The 20,621-nt window shown below is 45.8% G+C and overlaps 1 protein-coding gene across 1 annotated transcript in view; it reads left to right on the top strand.

Moving 5' to 3' along the window:
- Positions 1-20,621, top strand: part of Xylt1 (xylosyltransferase 1) — a 252,445-nt gene that overhangs the window by 146,709 nt on the left and 85,115 nt on the right. The window contains exon 3 of the mRNA XM_055627276.1: positions 4,245-4,758. Within this exon, the coding sequence (XP_055483251.1) occupies positions 4,245-4,758 (514 nt within the window). The remainder of the gene's footprint in view (positions 1-4,244; positions 4,759-20,621) is intronic.

The following is a 20,621-nucleotide window of genomic DNA, read 5'->3' as shown; positions in this document are numbered from 1 at the left end:
GCCAGATGCCGGCCATGACAGAGTTCATCAGAGGTGATCATTGCATTAGGTGAAAGGCTCTCACAGGGATGAGCACAGCGAATGTGTACAGAGATGATTATTAGTCCTTTTGGAAGGAAGCAGGATGATCAGGCCTCGAGTAGGCAGATACACCTTTGTGAAATGTCAACTATCTCACAGCTGTTCCCAGGACCTCCTCAAGCCTTCCGATGTTCCAGAAGACCTTCCGACAGCTTTTTCTCATACCTATCACTTATGGATGACGGATGTTTAAACTGAGCCATTTCCTAACTACTTGCTCGTTGGTTCACTTAAAACAATACTCAAGCTCATTACTCTTCCATATAAATGAAATCTTAGGCCAAAGATGCAACTTCACACCACAAGGAGCAGACAAAAAGGGAGGAGCCTTCTGGATTGTGAGTTCCAGGCCATCTTGGGCTACATAATGAACCCTTCACATATATCTCAGAAACCACAATCAGAAGGCAGCTGGGTTACATCTGCTCCTGTTTGCTGCGCATTGTAATGTCACTTGTCACGAAGTTTCTGGAAAAGTCCTCTGTGCACTGGTGAGGGAATGAACCGGAAGGAGATAACGTCCCCACATTATGAGGGAAGCAGTTTGTTCTTGATAATCCCAGCACAGGTCTCAGGGGCCTCAGGAGAGGTCCCAGCACATGCGCAGAGAACCGTATTAGGTTAGCATTGCAACGGTGCATTATTTATTTACGTGTGTGTGTGTTTGTGTGTGTGTCACAGTGTGACCATGGGTGTGCTACTGTGTATGTGTTACACTGTGCCTGACATCATGTGGATGTGGATGTTGGACAGAGCTGTTCATCTTGTACAGAGAGATGTAAAAGATGTAAAATATCTGCTTGAAGAGCTGAAGATGGAAGTGGGAGGAATGGACTCCCTTCTGCTTGACCTTTGACCTCTAATACCAACACCCTGTTAGAGGCAGTGATCTGGGCTGTGTCTGGGATGGTACCAGTATCCTTCAGAGCATTTATCCTTGGTCTCCTAAACTTTATCAGTACTGTTCAATGAGATGGAAAAAACAAAATTTACTAGTCAATCATATTGATTAACAACCAACTCAGACAGTGTTTACTAGAACTCATGTGGGACCCATCTTAACACAGATGAGAAAATTATACAGTCACTAAAGCAAGACAAGTCTGTTCCCCTCCCTACCCAGTGCTCATTCCACACAAGCAATGAAAGCGAAGACTGTAATCCTCGAGTGCACAAGGGAGAGGGGAGCCACAGCTACCACCTTCGACTCTGGAAAACAGGATCTAGGGGCTGGGATTCAGTTGACCGGAGAGAAGTCTGATTATTAGAGACTGAAAGAAAGGTAGGAAAAGGTGTGTGTGTGTGTGTGTGTGTGTGTGTATGTCTGTATTCGTGTGTGTGTGTGTGTGTGTGTGTGTGTGTGTGTGTGTGTATGTGTAGGGGTATCCCGGATCATATAACTGCCTCTGAGAGCCACGTCTTTCTACCTGATCAAAACAGCCTCTAAAACAAGCTCAAGGTTGAATGGGGGGTGGAAGACAGTAGTACATTTAATTATTCTTCTGGAATAAAAAATGGATTCTAGCAGCAGCTTTGAGGGAAGGCAAGGCGGGAGCAATTAGAAGTTCTGAGATGGGTGCAAATGTTTGAATGAACAATCATTATAATAAGTACATTAAAATAAAAACAATTCAAAGGGTCTGTTTGCATTGATAACCCAAGGTGAGACTGTTGGGTTGTCTATGAATAAAAGAGACATGGTCTTTCAAAATAGAGAGGTCTTAACCAATGTGTCCACCAGTAGATGGGAAAGAGCAAATTAAGACAAAATATTTTTGGAAGATTTATTTGTGTGTAAATGTGTTCACATGTGTGTGAAAGAATGCTTGTACGTGTGTGTGTGTGTGTGTGTGTGTGTGTGTGTGTGTGTGTAAAGATGTGCCCAAGGGTGCCCATACTTCTACATTTACAGTGCATCTGAAAGAAGGTGCCAAGTATCTTTCTCTGTCACTCTTTGTCTATTCCTTTAAGGCAGAGTCTCTCCCTGAACCTGGGACCCATTCTTTCTTGACTAGGCAGGAAATTAGCAAGCCCTAAAATACTCCTGTCTCCTCCCTATAGGATCCGGGGTTACAGATTGTGCAGAATGCCTGAATTGTGTGGGTGTTGGGATCTGAACGCCAGTCTCCATGATTTCTCAGCAGCCCTCTTAACTGCTGAGCCATCTCTCCAGCCCCCAGGCATTGTATTAATTAGTAAAGTTGTTACGTAGTCAGTGCCTATTGCTCATTCTTCCCCCTACCTTAATTGAGTGGGAAGAATCTTCCAGAAGTTTCCAGCACATTCACCCTCACCAAAATACCTGAAAGGTAAATATCATCATATCTGTGTTCCAGATGAGGAAGCTGAGGCACAGGGGGTCTGAATCACTTTGCACTGTTATCGTGGTTGCTCAGGCCCTTTGTGTCCTGTCTCTTCTCCTTAGCTAGATCTAGTCTTCCTGCTTCACTATGTCCCCGAGCTTTAGGCACACAAAATATGATGGTCCTGGTCTGGGGCCCTGTACTCTGACATCTTCTGGGGATCTGATAGGAGATTACCCAAGAATCTTTGTTGAGACAGTGTGTGTGTGTGTGTGTGTGTGTGTGTGTGTTTATGTGTGTATTTCAGTAGGGGAAAAGTGAGGTTTCTTTGCCTTTTTGGGTTCACATGAAGAACTGGGGATGGGGTAGGTGAGGCCATTCCTTGATATACTGACAAACAAATCTGTAAAGTAGATATGGCATACATAGTCAGTGATATTATTCAGACTTTCCTAAGAAAAGAATCTTGTAATGTGCAGCAATACGGATGAAAGCTGAGGGCCTGGAGACATGACTCAGCAGCAATGGGAGCTTGCTGCTCTTTCGGATAACCAGATCCCTGCTCTCAGCACCCATACTGGAAAGATCATAACCACCTCCAGCTCCAGGGGATCTGCTGCCCTCTTCTGGCCTCCAAGGCCACTGCACTCATGTGCACATAGAACATACACATACAGCAAGTTCCCGGCCAGCCAGGGCTTCATAGTGAAATCCTATCTTTAAAGGTGGTTGACTAGTTAGATGTCATAATTTTCCAATGTTTTTGAAATTTTAGCCCCACAACAGTAAAATAAAATTTTTAAAGAAAAATATAGGAGGATACTGACTCAGAATTGTGGTCACTATAGAAAACAGCATTGACTCTGGGAGACTCAGGCCTCCGGAAGGGCCTGATCTTCCCTCCTTGTGCCTCACACAGACTTTTCTAGTAGCTGTCAGGCATCTGTGGACAATTCTTTCCAGAAGGCAAACATCCTCCTTCTTTCTCTCTTACTGGAGTACTTTACCATCCCATGGCAGCTGGGTAGCACCTGAGGCAGGGAGGTGGACCCTGAGTCACTGGTCCCGTGATAAGCGTATCTCTCGAGGAGGTGGTTGAGTTAATTGTAAGCCATGTTGGACTGGTGGCAGTGCCAGCACCTGATCTCAACAATTAGCCAGAGGAACTGGCTGCAGAGAAAATTCAAAGCCAGCCTGGCGCACCTGGTGAGAATCCTGTTTTGGAATAAAAAGTAAATAAAAATGTAGCTCCATGGCAGAGCACTTGCTCAGGATGTGTAAGGCCGTGGACTTGACCCCAGTGCAACGAGGGAAGTAAAAGATCATAGGTTCCCGTCTTTCTTGAGACTCATTTCCAGGCTCGTTTGGCACTGGCTGCACTGCAGATAAAAATTAAGTTAACTTAAAGCAAATTTAAAAAATAAAAAAGGCATGCTTGCTGTCTTGCTGATGGAATTGACAGTGGCCCGAGTATAGGCAAGACAGATTTTCTTGTCCTAAAACCACATTGGTCCGTGTCACCTCCTTTACGATTTGCTCCTGACCCATCCAGCTCTACTGTGGATTGTTGCAGCGCCTTCTACTGGCGTTTGAACAAAAGCTCATCGGGAAAGTTTCCCCAGACAGTGCAGACAGGAGGGGATCTTGGAAATCACAGTCACTTTCCTGGTCCCTGTGAACACGGAAAAGCTTTAGTGTCTTGGGGGAGGCAGGGAGGACAAAGTGGGAAACAAAAAGTATTTCCTCAGTCTGAGCCAATGAGAGAAGAATGGCCATCTTGGCTCAGGTTTCCCTACCGGTCACCCTGTCAGGGCCAGCCTACTCACTCAGCGACAACTTTCTGTTTCTCTGATTCCCCAGGATGGCTACTTCTCTCACCGGCCCAAAGAAAAAGTTCGCACTGACAGCAACAATGAGAACTCAGTCCCCAAGGACTTTGAGAACGTGGACAACAGCAACTTCGCCCCCAGGACCCAGAAGCAGAAGCACCAGCCAGAGATGGCAAAGAAGCCACCCAGCAGGCAGAAGGAGCGTTTGCAGAGGAAGCTGGAGGCTCAGGACAAAGGACAGGGCCAGTCAGTCCTGGGCAAAGGCCCCAAGGAGGTGCTGCCTCCCCGGGAAAAAGCCACAGGCAACAGCAGCCAAGGGAAGGATCTCTCAAGACACAGCCACGCCAAGAAGAGTGGTGGCGGTGGGTCTCCCGAAACTAAGTCTGACCAGGCTCCCAAGTGTGACATTTCTGGCAAAGAGGCCATCTCAGCACTGACCCGTGCTAAGTCCAAGCACTGTCGTCAGGAGATTGCAGAAACCTATTGTCGCCACAAGCTGGGACTGCTAATGCCAGAGAAGGTGACTCGATTCTGTCCCCTGGAGGGTAAGTCACTTTCTCCTCACTCTGGCCCCATCCCTCTGCTTTCTCAGGCCCTCTGAGTATAACCACACTGTCTCAAACCCTGATCCCAAGATGTGGTTTGTCTGAGAACTTTAAACTCATGTCTGCTGTGGGGAAAGTTTCACAAAATCACTTTACTTGTGTTAGTATTTTAACCTGTTCCCTTTAGCAGAGGTGTCCAACCTTGACCCTGCTATGATCTCAGAGTCTACAGATGTGTTTCACTGTGTTCCTAGCCATCCTGGGATTCACAGGCTATAGAAATCAGAAAAAAAATAGTCTCTGTTAACCTCAACTTTTTACTTATGCAATACTATACAGCCATGACATAACATAAGAAACTATAAGTCACCCAGAGATTATTTCAAGCATACAGGCGGGTGTGCAGGCTATAAGCAAACTTCATACTATTTCATATAAGAGATAGGACACCACTGAATGTGGGTATTGTAGGATCGGTACCCAATGCCCTGCGGACCCCTTCATGGCTCATTGTGTCTGTACACTTTATTAGGCAGGTTGTAGCCCCAAACTCCAAGTGTCCCAAGGGAAGGTGGGAAAGAGAGGCTTAGCATGCCCTTCACAAGCTCCCTCCTAGTCAAGTTCAGCATGACTTCTTGGGCTTGAGGCAGCAAGTGTGTATCTATGCAACACTTCCTGTTCAATAGACAGATTTAAAAAGAAAGATCCTCCTTTCCCCATCATCTGTGTGGTCCAGGTGGCTCCTGTCTGTGTTCTTTATTGCACTTGGCACTTGGTGTGTAATAATAACTAAGGAATGCAAGAGTCATTCTTAGCCAGTGCCAGGCAGGGGGCACTTTGGAAGTCTGAGCCAAGGTAACACATACAGAGCTCCTGCCACATACAGAGCTGGCATGCTTGCTCCATGAAAGGGCAAGCAGCAGATCTGTGTGGTCATTGGGCTGTCCATGTCTATCACAGTGACTGGAGGCTGCTTTTAGAGCAAACAGGCGAACATCAGTGCACTTGCTAAGGTTTCAGTGGATTCAGACTGCTTTCTAGCCTTCAAGAGGCTTCCATCCCATCATATTTAAGATAGAAGTGCCATGAACTCAAAGAAATGCATATATGCATCTGACCTATGGAATGTCCTAACTCAGTATGGTCCACCTTAAATGTGCTCAGAAAGTTTCAGTCAGCCTACAGTTGGGGAAAAACTGAAAAAAGCAAAGCTTACACTTAGACAATGTGTTGACTGCACTATATAAGTTCTTAAATGCTGCAAAGAAAGTTTTGGGAAGTAAGATGGTGTTAAAAGATCATAAGTCATCCATCATTACACTAGGGATCAACCATAGTCGAATGTGCAATGCTCTGTTTTATCACCATGAATCCTCTTTTGAGGAAACTGAGGCTCAGACAGGATTGGGTGAAGGCATGCAGCTAATAGCCAGCAAAGCCGGTTTTGGAATTCAGGTTGCAGAGTCTGAGTCCCCTTACATAAGTCTGTTGGTCTTCAGGAAGCCAATGGATTTTTCACTTCAGCTGGAGTTGTATAAGCCCCAAAGAAACTTTGCTCCCTGTGGGCTGTGTCCCGCTCTCCTCAGTGTAGTCTGAGGGAAAAGGGAGGGTGTCAGCTGAGGAAACAGGGGAGTTTGTGGCAATGATGTGGAAGCTAAGTGTGAGGCTAGAGGGCTTATGTTTGGATCTCATCTTTCCTCTGCACAAGCTTTGATACTTGGGACAGGGTGCTTGCCCACTCTGTGCCTTGGTGTTGAGAGTTAAAAGATTATGCAGTCCAGGAAATGCACCTGGTCAGAGATGCACACTGTACAGATATTTGCGTTTCGACTTACCCCAGGATCACCCTCTCCCACACATCAGAGTTTCCTGTGCTTTTCTCTGTGGTGTTGAGATGTCTGCAGGCTGGTGTGGGCTCACTGGGGCTGCCTGCAGTGTTGGCTGTCTCTGCCTTGGCGAAGATGGCATGCCCTCCCAGGACCTCCAAGCTGGTTAATGGAGTTGGCATTTAAGACACATGGCACACCAGCCCCATGATGCTTTAATTTCCTGCACCGTGGCCTCCCCTTTGCAGTAAATTTACTGTGAATAGACTAATTGCAAAATAACTCTAATTGGGTAGTTATCAATGAACAACTTCCCGTGAAACAGAATGGCTTACAATTAATAGCATTTAAGCCATAAACTATTCTTCTGCGAAAAGCAGGGATGTAATTACACCCCACAGGGAGACTGCCTTCCCTTCTGGAAACCATGACACCCGGAATTCCCTTTGCTCAGGAGGGATTGGCTTCGGCCTAGTGGTCCTTTAGAAGAGGGAACACGTGACATTGAGGGAGATAGCTGTTCCTCCCACACATAGGCATTCACCGGGCCTCATCCAGACCATAGCCACTGCAGGCCAGTTCCTCAGGGCCGCTGGGCAGATGCAGAGGAAAGGACATTGATTTTCGATGTTGACTTTTGTGAAAAGCTTTGCTCCTGCTGCTCCTCTACCTTGTCTCGCTTATCCCCACTCAGCCCAGGGGAAGCTCTAGAGAGGGTTTGCTTTCTACAGGGACAGTCTTGTCTGTCGTGGTGACCTTTGCTCTCTGCCTCCTATGGAGAACAATCCTGAAAGGTGTGTAGGGAAGACTTCCCTCATTGCATTTGGGGGCACCTGTTACCTGTTTGCACATGTGCAAGGGAGAAGACTCCTGTCCGCCAGTGAACATGCAGAGAGAGATTCCGAGCGGTTTTATGGGAAGACCTGTCCCTAAGTATGTCCTCAGAGGAAGTTGTCTCCAGACCCATGGCAAACCCTTCCTCCCCTAGATCCTATACCCACTGCAGCCACGAAGTTGATACACACACAAGCACACACACACAAACACACACACACACACACACACACACACACGTGTGTGTATAATGCATTTACATGCTTATACACAGGCACACATACACATATATAAATGTGCACATATACCAATGCATGCAAACACACATACACACACATGCTCATAAAGACATACACACACACATGAATTTGTATTTGCATTCTCATAGGCACAGGCATGCACAAACACCTATATAAATGCATACTTACATGTACATATATATACCACCCACAGAGTTGCATGGAACACCTATCCATCCTTTAGTCTCTAGAACCACCTTAGAACCACCCCCTGCCCAAGTCATTCTGACTGAACCTCCCTGTGTTTTATGGAGAGCAAAAATCAGTAAGAGCAAAAGTCAAGGGCATCTTGAACTGGGAAAAAGAAATGTGTTTTTTTAACTATGATCATGGACTTCTAGGACTGAAGCCACAGCCCTGCCTCATTCCCCAGTCTCCTAGGGAGTCAGTCACAGACCATTGTGATGGGGAGGGCTTGGCAAAGCACTGCAGCCCCCAGCATGGTGCCCAGGAAGCAGAGGCAAAGCCCTAGTAGGGGAGTGTTCTTCTCTTTTTAACCCATATCGGTTAATGGGATGCCACTGCCCATAAGCAGGGGCTTGCCGTCCCCTCTTAGCTAATCTCATCTGGAAATGCCATCCAAAGACACACCCAGAGACTGCTTCCCTGTCTGCTAGCTGCTTCTCAGTCCAATCAAGTTGGCAATAGGAAGTATCAGCACCTCTGTGTCCCAGGGAGCTGTGGCCAACAGTGTCCCAGCTCTCCCATCTGGAGGTATCCCATGGGGACAGTTCTACTAGGCCTTCTCTAGGGCACTTGGATATTAGAACTGAGAGGAAAGCCAACCACCCAGAGGCCTTTCAAGAAAGCTAACATCAAAAGTGACCCTTCTGCCTCCCTTCCACCTCTGCCACCTCTTCATCTTTCCCCAGAGATGTCCTGCTGCTGCCCCTGCTGGAGTGTGGACTCTCTCCTTTTAGACTTGTCACTTGAATGTGTCAGTCCCTAAGTGATGTGCCTGAAAACAAAGCCGAAGGGCTTGCACGGGGAGAGAAGAGCATCTGTGACACCAGAAGCAGGAGGCCTTTCTTGGTTGTGGTCAGACACATCTCTGGAAACTTGCCTTATGAATAAGCACTGCTCAAACCAAGTGTATTTTTAACAAGAGGATCATGGTTAGATGGAGTTTTTTTTCCCTGTGCTCACAATGACCTCTATAGACCAAGGGATTGGGAACAGGCCTCTCACTCTGCATGTGTGAGCCGGAGCTTGGAGCAGTTCTGCCTAGAGAGAGCCTGACTAATCGGCTTCCCTTTTGTTCGAGGCTGGAAGGGGATTTTGGAAAAGGATAAAGCTCCTGCATGGCTGGGAGGCAGTGCAAGCCTTTGCTTTACCGGCCTAAGGCACATGGGTGCCTGTCTCCTCTTCCTTGACTACCCTGCCCCATAGCACAGCAGCTCTCCCTCCCCCAAGTAACCATGGGGACACTAGCATCTGGGACCCTGTCGCCAGGAATGTCACAGGCAGTTTGAGAATGCTGGTAATTTGGGTGGTACAGTTGGCACGCTTCATTTTTCATAAATGTGAGCAAAATTGCTGATTCTTCTAGCACCTGGCGCCAGGCTTGATGTTCATCAAGTATCTGTTGCTATTGAGTGGTTTGAGATAAGGGAATGAAAGAAATCCTAGCTCACATCCTCTGGCTTTTTCACAAACCTGGGGAGAGTGAAGGGTACCCAAAGAATACCATGGAAACTCATCTTGAACAGGAACATTGATCTTCCCCAGCACACTCCAATTATTGCCTATTCCAGTAAGCCAAAGGCTGCACTGAACAGCGTGTTGGCTGTTGTGTACAGCACAGCTTAAAGGAGGAAAGGTGTCTGTGACTCTGTTACAGAGGTTGTGGTCCCTGACCAATTGACTTCATCATTTTGTGGCTGTGGCAAGAAAGGGAAGAGCATCAGGGCAGGTGTGACAGGCATTGTGCTGTAGAGCAGAGCTACTCACTCATGGCAACCAGGATGAAAAGGCAGAAAGGAGGGGACTGAGGACCACATAGACCCTTCCAAGGGCATGTTCCTATTGACCAACTCCTTCCTACTAGGCTTTGTCTTCTAGTTCCCATCACCTCCTAACAATGTCACCTAAAGAAGCATCCATCCACGCGTGAATGGGTTGACTAAGGCAGAGCCATCCTAAGCTAGACACTGTCAGAAATCCCCGCCTCTCAACACCAAACTATCAAACAAGCTTTTGGCACATGAGCATTTTAAGAGACTCTTCCATATCCAGTCCCCAATAAGCACCTGTCGCACACTAAACAGAACGCCGAATGGGTACTGTGGTGAATGAGAGAGACAACAGCTGGTCTCACGACACTAAAGTTGCAGGATGAGGATGAAAGATAGGCAGGAAAATGCAGGCTATTATGCACCTGGAATCAAGTAGGGTAGAGGGATGGACTGTGAGTCTGGCGGGAGTGTCTCCAGGAGAGATAGGTGGGTAAATGATTTTTGGATATCAATTTGGTCTCTTTTGGAAGCACTTGCTAAGAATGTTAGCCCTCTCCAGATGGAATGGCTTACATTCTTGAACATACTGAGTTCATTGATTGACTCAGCTAATGGGAATTTAGCGGCTACCATATGTCAGGTACCCATGCCAGAGTAAGAACCGTAAACAAGGCAGTTGGAGATGGCTGCCTTCACAGAGTTTATGTTCGAGAAGGAGCTGGCCATTGTCAAATAAATAAGTAGAACCAGCCTCCTTAGGGATGGTAAAATGGGTTAACACCAGCAGGCCCAATAACAGATCATCTCCTGATTGGCAATTGATGGTTTTGGAAGCTTCTGGAGAGAACAGGCAGATCTGTGTCTACAGAAGAGCCTTTGGTGAGTGCTTTGCTTAGGATGGAAATTTAAATAGGACACAGTCTGGAGGGCTGAGTATGTAGCTCATAGGGTTCAATGCTTTACCTAGTCTGTCCTAGGCTCTGACCATTGCTGGTACTACAGAAACTAGGCACAGTGGAGCAGGCCTGTAATCCCAGCACTCCAGAGTTGGAGGTAGGAGGACAGATGTTCATGATCATCCTTGGATACATGTGGGTTTGAAAACAGTCCGAGCCACATGAATTCCTGTCTATAAACAAACAAATGGATAAATAGAAGTTGAGCAAGTCTAATCTGAATATCCAAAGATCTGAAATGCTCCAAGATTCAACATTTTTTTTTCCTGTGGTTGTTTTCTTGAGACAAACTACAGGCATTGCTCTGTAGCCCAGGCTGGCCTGAAACTCCCTGAGATCCTTGTGCTTCAGCCTCCAGACTGCTAAGATTGCAGGTATGAGCCATGGTGCACAGTTCTGCTCGTTTTTGAGCACAGCCAATTCTACCCCTCAAGAGGAAAATCCCAGTGTGACCTGTTATGAGACATTGTACTCAAAATGCAGACACTCTCAAAATATCATAAAATTACTGTCAGGTATATGTATAAGTTATATATGCAACATAAATAACAATGTATAAATTTTATGTTTAGACTTGGATCCCATCTACAAAATGTCTCATTGTGTATAAGAAAAAATAATTCAAGTTTAAAAAATACTTCTGCTTCCAAGAATCATGGGCAAGGGTTCCAAAACCCGTAGTCACACTTAGCAGTCCTCTAGGAATGGCTAATTGCCAAGGATGATTCTCAGCAAGTGAGTTATGTTAACTCAGTGACTCCTTCTGCCAACTCTGTTATCCAGGAAATTGAGGCATACACACACACACACACACACACACACACACACACACACACACACACAAAGAGAAAGAGAGGGAGAGAGAGAGAGAGAAGAACCACCAAAATCACACAGCTAACTAGTAGCAGGGTCAGGATCCAGTGGCCAGGGCTCCGTGGCCAGAGGTTCAACCATAGGAAGCTTACACATTGCTCTGCTCATGAACCTTCCAGCTCCTGCAAAAAGGCCCACAGGTAATTCACTTGCTGTTAGAGAGGGGGCTGAGTCCACTGGGGACCCGTCTTCGAAGTTATCTGGTTGCTTTAGATAAGGAACAGGCTGCATGGTTGCCCCATTTCTCTGTCACTTTCTGGATGCCCAGTATATTTGGGTTAGTGTGAAAATGACAAAGCAATAATTTTTCATTGTATCCTTCAGTCACCCATGAGAGATTGGATTTAGGTCACAATTTATTACCCCGTGGAATTTAATCCAATTTTTAACACCATGTCAGCCACTCCAGTATTAGAGCTTTTTTAATGGCTGTGAAATTTATACAATGATAAAGTAATTTAAAACATATGTACGGAGAGCATAGGGACAAATTGATGTGGATAGAGCCCTATGGTAAAAATTGAATAGGAGATAAACACCGAGAATGGTGATTGATTACAGGACGGTGGGAGCCGTGTCCTGTTGATCAGCTCTTAATGGCAAAATTAGTAAACTCATTTATTCTTCAGGATTTTGAGGAGAGTTTCTGTTGCCCTAAATCAAGATCGAGGCTGAGCCACAGAGCACAAATTAATAACTCACCTCTGAGTGTGGTGTGCCTCAACTTAGAAACAGGCCTGAGTAGGACTGGGAGGCTGCCAACAGCTGGTCCCAGGGGACCTTTCTGCCACCAAAGTGGGAAGACGACAGGAGAGGTGACAGAACCTCCCCTACTTAATTTAGTGTATACATGTGTGTGTGTGTGTGTGTGTGTGTGTGTGTGTGTGTGTGCCCCATATGTGCATATGCTTGTTCAGGTAGAGGACACCAGGTGCCCTGCTTTCTGCCTTATTTCCTAAGAAAGGGTCTTTCACTGAGTGATCTTCCTCTCTCTGCCCTACCCTCCACCCTGGGGTTGTACCCAACCAGGCTTGGCTTTTTATATGGGTTCTGAAGATTTGAAAGCACATACTCTTTTCCATGGAGCCATCTCCCCAGCTCTCACTTAGTTTTACAAAGTTGCCTGCTCTCTCCATTCTCCCAAAGATAAACACATTCGGTGCCATTCTGAAGGCACAAAAGCAAGGCCTCTTTGCTGCCTACCATGGGTGGCTCAGACATGGAGGTCTGATTCCCAAAAGACTCTGTGTTAGTTACTTTCATGTTGATTCGACAAGACACCTGGCAAAAACAACTCGGAAAGATTTATTCTGGCTCATGCCCTCAGGGGACACAGGAAACATAAGACAGGCTCTCCCCTACTGAAGCCGTAGAGGATTATGGTTTGTTGTTATTTGGGGCTTTGTTTGTTTTTCCTCAATGGGTATAGATTTTAGATTTACTAGATGGATAAATTTTAGAAATTGATGGTACAGTGCTGAATATTCTTGACACTCCCAAATTACATGCCTGGAAATGGTTTGAGAGTAGCTTTTACATTGTACGAATTGTCACAGGGTGATTTTGCAGTTAGGTCTTCTGCAAGCTTGTGTAGTTCCACTTAGGCTTTGTAGACCAATATGATGGGATTCTCCCGTAAGAACCGGTCACTTTTTCCAGAGCTGCATCCCTTCTTTATTTGGGGGTAGTAGGGGGTCATTGTTGGGTATTGGTTATTGAACAGAACAACAGAATAATCAGATTCAGGGGCTTGACAATCTCTGTAAAAGACCATGTAATAAATATTTCAGGTTTGGCAGGGCCTGGCATCTCCACCTTAACTACTCAGCTGTGTGTGGAAATGACTGGGTATGACTGTGCCCTAATAGATAGCTGTTTACAAAACAGACAGACAGGATTTGGCCCAAGGTGGTATGTACTGTGCACTCGTACTTTAAGACAAAGTAGGCCTTTGTGTCCTCCAGGCTGTGGCAGACAGCAGAGAGAATTTGCAGAGGGGAGGACATTTACCTGCCTCGCCTCCATCGCACCCCCCAAGGTCAAGCTTGTTCCTCCTAAAACATTAGGAGGAACCTCTGCAGGAAGCACCCGCCCTTCAGGTCGGCAGCATAGATGTTGCCTCAGCTGCCCTCCACCTACTCCCAAGGAAGCTCTCAGGACAGAGGGCCCCTGCAAGGTGACCTAGAGGTTCAGCAGAGCCAGAGCAGCCTGGGCCAGGCATGAAAGGACTTGGTCCAGCTCCTGATGCTGGCTAGACTGAGCTGTTTGTTTCTGAACTTTATTAGCATTGCAGCAGGGGACCAAGAGAATTTAGAGGCACTGCTGCCAGTGCTTTCAAAGTCTAGACCTCAAAGGACAATTAACCTGGTTTATCCAGGCCCCCTCCTCTCCTTGTTTATGGCTGTGAACACAGGAAATGCGGTGTTGGGTACATGGACTGCTATCAAGGAATTTAACTGTAATTTAAAAGGCTCTATGGGAAAGACCCCAGTGGCTGATTAAGAATGCATTTGTAGAGTAATAAAGACTCCAGCAGCTCAGTGGAGCTCAGCCTCCAGACTTATTTATGAATCTGGAATCTTGTCAGGTTCCTTGGGGGAAGGGGTCTATCCTGGGGTTGTCTGGTTCCAAATGTTTCAGACAGGACCCTCGCAGAATGTAGGATAGAGGAAATGGCCCTACCTCTCTTTGTCCTTGGTACCCTGGGGTTAGTTGAACAGTTTCACCAGGGACTTGCTGTAGAAGCTAGGCTGTGCTAGTTTGGCCTACTCGCCTCATTTTTACCATCTGTGAGATGGGACTGATGAAAGCCTCGTCCCTTGCACATTCTGTCAAGTGGTGAACACTGAGCATGCTGGGATAGGTAAGCTCCTCCCATCACAGTCTCCTCATTAGTGCTGTTATGCTCTTCTGGGGAGCCCAGATTACTGCTGCTGGCTGGCTACAACTTTAAGTCTCAGCAAACTGCAAGAATCAGTTCTCAGTTTTCACACCCCATCCAGCAGCCTCTGAATCCAAGGCCCAATATTTCCTGTAGCTGTCACAGTGCTTTGTAACCCATCCCCTCACTGTCTGGCCGCTGCCATACCTACCCATTCTCCCCCAAATAACTCTTCATACCACACCTAGAGCATTCTCTTTCAATCTTTGATCTTGCTGCAGTTTCCTGACAGCCTACTAACTGGAGTTCTCTTCTCTGGGACAAGTCTGCACCCTGGTGGTGCCTGTGGTCTTGGGCTGATCAGCCACCGCCCCCCCTTCTCCAGCCTCCTCTCTTATCCTCACTTTGCCTCCTCCAGGGCTCAGTGAGTCTCAGCCCTCACCCGCCTTCCCTAGAGAAAGCACACTTTGGCTGGAGTCTTCTCCCCATGCTGGTTCTTCCAACCACACTCCTGCCCTCAAGTCTGTCCTGCTGAGCTCATGTTGTATCTTGAGCTTCCTCGGGGCCACTTCAACTGTTCTTTAAATTAATATATAATATATAAAATATATATAATACAATAATATAATATATATTAATATATTATATAATTAATATATAATATATAGTATATAATATGCTATATATTAGATACTATTATATAGTATATAGTATTATATAATATATAGTATATAGTACATATAGTATACATAGTATGTATATTATATAGCATATATAATTTTATATATGCTACATAATATGAATTATGTAATATATATGTATATATATGTATGTATGTATGTATGTATGTATGTATGTATGTATGTATGTATGTAAGTACATGCCAAGACATGTATATGGAGGTCAGAGGACAACTTACAGTTTTCTCTTTCCACCATGTGGGTTTGGAGGATTAAATTCAGGTCATCAGGCTTGGGAGCAAGTGTTTTCCCTCACTGAGCCATGCCACCTGCTTTTCTTTCACAGTTTGAAATAGACATGCATTTGAGGACTCACCTACTTGGAATCTCTTTTCCAAATTAGACCAAAATATTAATGATACTGTCTTTTGTTTTCTTCTTACTCTACTTGATGCAAAGTAGATATCCAAAATGGGTATATGGATGAATGGAGAAGCAGATGGGTGGATGGATGAGTGGATGGATGGGTGAGTAGATGAATGAATGGTTGGGTGGATGAATGCATGATGAATGGATAGATGTGTGACTAAATGGATGGTTGGGTGAGTAGGTGCTTAGGTAGATTCGTCATATGGATGGATAATAAATTAATGGAGTAATAGGCTCAAAAGATGGTTGTGTGGATAACTAGTGAACTGGTCAGACAGAAGGATGTGTAGAAGGATATATAAGGAGAGTCCAAATATAGGCAACGTGTCCAAGCCTTTGACATAATCTCGGTAATAAATGGCACAGGCTTCTACTTAAAATTCAGAGAAGGTTGTGTTTGAGAACAATTGTGGAGACAGCCTTGCTGCTAGACTGTTCTAGCAGTGTTTCTCAGCCTGTGGGTCAAATATCAGGTAGCCTGCATATCAGATATTTCCATTGCAATTCATAACAGTAGCAAAAGTCATGAAGTAGCAACAGACTAATTTTGTGGTCGGAGGTCACCACAACCTAAGGAACTGTATTAAAGAGGTTTCAGCATTAGGAAGGTTGAGAAACATCGCTCTAGCAAAATGTGTTAATTGATTGTCTATGGACGGGGAGGATAGAGAGAAATCCAGGAAGGCAGCCGGATTGTTCCTTAGGCAGGCTGGAGAGTAATTTACATATCTGGAAAATGGGGCTGATGATCACACTCCTCATTGTTGTGAGATGAGCCCTTGGCTGTTTTGTAGACAGTGCAGAAAGGACTCTTTGCAAGGCTTCTAAAAGCATCAAGCACTCATGTGACTGAGGAACAGAAGAGAGGGGCACAATGCTATCACCTTAGCATTCAAAGAGAAGTGTTTCAGAAAGTGGGGAGGACCTCAGGGCTCTGTGTTCTACAGAGCAAGCCACATGTCATGGTGGTCTCTACGGTTAACTTGGCTGGATTTAAGATCAGCTAGGCACACCTTTCTGAATGTATCCATGGGAGTGTCTGGACAGGATTAAGGCCGAATGGGAGACCCACCTATAGTATGGGGGTATCATTCCATGGAATGGGGACCTGGATAGAATAAAAGTGAGGGGAAAGTCAGATGATCACAGCTAATCTCACTCCTCTCTACTTACTGGCTGCCATGATATAAACTCCTCTGCCCTCCTTACCCCCAAGTGGACTGATCCCTCTGGAGCCGTGAGCAAATGAGAGCCTTCTCTTTTTGAAGTTGTCGCTGTTAGGTACTATTTGAGACAGCAAGGAAAGATTCTGTTCGTGCTGCAAACAGAATCTAGAGTCTGCCTTACTGAGATAGGATAGATAGCTTCCACATCTGTGTTCTCTTACATGGGGCCTCTGAGTTTTGACACTAGATGCCCTGCCATGGTAAAACTGCAGCCAACACACCTCTTCGTTGCCATAACATCTCTCTGTGACTGCTTCCCAACCCCAAGGGCAAAGTTCAATCTTACAGTAGTGGTCAGATAGAACCCAAAGCCCTCGTGATCAACCTGTCCCTCTGCAGAGACCTCTGCTCTTAGACAAAAACTGAGTGTGGCTGGTCACATCCAGGGTGTGTTTAAACATTTCACAGATTTGCTATAGTTCAGAATTCATGAGTGTAAATACAGAACAGATTCAACAAGGAGCGACGAAAACTGACTTTCCAGCATTCAGTTGGCTTTGAGAGATAGTGTGAGTTGATTAAGGTCACAGGGAAAAGCTCTAACCTTTACTCACTATGAAAGAGAACCCCTCCCCGTCAATGTCTCGGATGCACCCACGATCAATGAAAGGATGCTGTGCAAAGGCGAGTGGCCTGGCACAGAGCAGATGCTCAACAAATGTTAGTTGAATGTCTAATGAATGAGCGGCGACCTTGAGAGGAAGGCAGGGGTGGTCTTGCTCTGGAGAACCTCAAAAGTGACTTGATAATAAGAGTGAAGATTTTCCAGCCAGGTCACCCAGAAAGCTGACTGACATTCAGAACATTCTCAACTCATAACACCACATGAGAGAGACCCGGAGTCAGTGGATGGCATGCAGCCTGGCATTCCTGGGGTGTCTCAGGAAGCAGGGCGGGGTTAGATCTACAGAGCGAGCACAGGACGGCCAGAACTACATAGAGAAACCTTGCACTGAAAATAAATAAATGAATAAATAAATAAATAAATAAATAAATAAATAAATAAATAAATAAATAAATAAATAGATAGATAGATGAATAAATAAATAACTCTGCTGGTAAGCAGTGCTGAGGATTGCAGTCTCCGGCTTCTAATTACACCTCTCAGGAAGGAAGAGACCTTTGCCACAGGCACACTTCACTACTGATCGGAAATCTGACACAGGCTCTTTTTAATTACATATGCTTTCCCCTGGAATCGTAGAAATGGTCTGAGGAAGTGGTTCACTGTCCATTTTCAACCCCAGACTCCCTGGTCTATTCAGCCAAGGTCCATGACCCTGTGTGGGAACAGGCAAGGTGGGCAGGATCTGCCCCAAGTGACGTCATTTCCGTAAGGAAATCCCGCTAGGAAGAGAGGCAATTGTATGTTTCTTGCTATTGGGGGAGAAGATCTGGAAAGTATTCTGGGTATTTCCTATAATAACAGGGATCATTTGTGGGGGTCCCATTAGTTTCACATTGAGTTGGTGATACACTAGACTTCATAACAAGAAGACCCTCTTCAGCACTTTGGATCTCTGGGCCCCATGTGCCATCCAACCTGAAGTTGCTCTTCGTGCAGTTTTCTGCGCTGAATGCCCAGGTAAACAGGTATTCTCTTACACTATTACTCAATCAGTTCAGGTTCCATTTTGTTCCCCCAAAATACATTGAATAGACCGGGGAGATGGCTCAGTGGGTGAAGCATTTACTTTGCCAAGAATAAAGAACTGGAAGGAGCCCCATGGTGGAGGGGAGTGCCAGACACGGCTATTCATGTCTGTAATGATAGTGCTCCTAGAGTGAGACGGGAGTGGAGACAGGGGAATCCCTGGGGGCTCACAGGCCTGCTATGAGTGATGAGAGTCTGTCCCAAACAAGGTAGGAGGTGAGGAACAACACCTGCAGTTATCTTCCTATCTTCCCACAATGCATCATAGTATCTGTGCTACATCATGCATGGACCAGCATCCATACACATGAACATACACATTCACACATATACATGCAACACATACGTACACACAGAGAGATTTTTTTTAATGTTAATGTTCTAACAACCCATTTTGTGAGTATGGACTTCTTAGGGCATAGGATATTTACAGAAGGTCAGGTCTAAATGAAGGCATTAAAATGGGCCTTGATGTAACATGACTGTTCCCATGTTTGGGGAACATTTGTGTCCAGGTACACAGCAAAAACCAGAGGGAAGAGACAGAGTTGAGCAACTAGGTGTCAAGGAACACAATGGTTGCCAGCAGCCACTAGCAGCTAGAAGAAATGCTCAGCAAATGCACACTCAGCCCTCAGAAGGAAGTGCCCTGCCCCATTCCTGATTTCAGATCAAGCATCCAAAACAGAGAGGCAGTGGCTTCTGCCATCACAGGCAGCCATTATTTTGTTGGAGGAGCTCCAGACATTAATAAGGTGGACATCGCCACTCCATCATCCACTGGCATTTCAAACTCATACCAGCCATTCAAGCATTCCCCGTTCACTAAGTCCAGCCTTCTTATTGTAAACCTCCACCATAGTTTAGGATACCAACACCCACAGATATCTATAACGGAAGCAGCAGCCAAGCCCAGGTACTTTGATTCCAGACAGTGTGTGTGCTCATTGACCTAGGGGAGGAGGACAGACCCCACTCATCTTCAATCTTCACACTTAGCCTTGTGGCTAAAGCAAGCACCTTGGCAGAGCCAGGCCAGATGTTCACATTTTTTTTTTTTTACCAGTTGGTAACAATGAAAAATGGAGCTCTTCATTGAAGCATTCAGAGTTTTAGCTTGTGCTGAAATTAACCAAGATTTGGCAGTGTTGTCTGTAGTGCCACAAATGGCAAACAAGTCAGTTCTATGTGGTAGGACATAGTGTGGAACTTTCCTCGTCCCAAACACTGGCTCTGGTCTCACAGTAGGTATCCAGTTGCTCTCCAGAGGCTTGTGGGGCACACTCTGGGCATGCCTGTGAGGGCATTTTCAGAGGGGCTTAGCTAAGGAGGATGATGCACCTTGAATGTGGGTGGCACTGTCCCAAGGACTAGAAGCTTGGGCAGAATAGAAAGGGGTAAAGGAGCAAGCCATTGACCGTCAGTTTTCCCTCTGCTTTCTTGTCAGCCATGAAGCGAACTCTATCTCCTGCGACATAGGATAGGATACCGTACAGGGTGTTCAGTCCGAGCATATGGGAGGCCAACTAACTACTGACTGATTACTCTGAAACTGTGAGCCAGAATTATTCCTCCTCCCGTACTCATTTCTCTCAGGTGTTTGGTCACAGTGACAAAAGGCTAACAGCATGTAAAGCCTGCCTCACAGTTGAGTTTATCCTTATGCCTCCTTTGAACCGTTTACTTCCAACCCAGAATTTTATTGACAGGATGCTAATTTTTTACACTTTGGGCACGTGGAAATGGGATGCCAAAAATTCATAGTGAGAAAAAAAAATTAAACCATCTACCCCAGCATCCTTGGAACTCCCCAACCCTTCATAGCTTTGATTCCCTCCTCAGTTCATAATCCCATTTCTGTGTGGTGGTGGCTGGAAACGAGGCTGGGACCAGAGCTGATATTTAGAGGGTGCTCCAGGCACAAATGTACCAGCATGCTGTGCTTTCCACGAACAGTTGCCGGCACAGGGCAAATCTCTTGTAAGCCTTGAAACAACCATCAAGAGAGACACGGTCCTGAAAGGAACTGTGAAGAAAGCATTTGTCATGGTTTCCTACATGGCATCTTGAATGAGGGATCTCTGCTGTGACTCAGCACATCTCTGGGCCTGGAAAACAAAGAGCTGGCAGATTTGTTAAGTGAGGGTCTGTCCCAGTGATGCAGGCCAGTGAGGGGCATTGGGTTGGAGGTCCCTGTGTTCAGAGCCCATTGCTGCTTTCTTGATGTGTAACCTGGAACCCCCTTCTTCT

This window comes from Psammomys obesus, unplaced genomic scaffold (genome assembly GCF_907164565.1).
Source record: "Psammomys obesus unplaced genomic scaffold, mPsaObe1.curated_primary_1811, whole genome shotgun sequence".
NCBI classification, from domain to species: Eukaryota; Metazoa; Chordata; class Mammalia; order Rodentia; family Muridae; genus Psammomys; species Psammomys obesus.
This window is presented reverse-complemented; position numbering and strand designations above follow the sequence as displayed.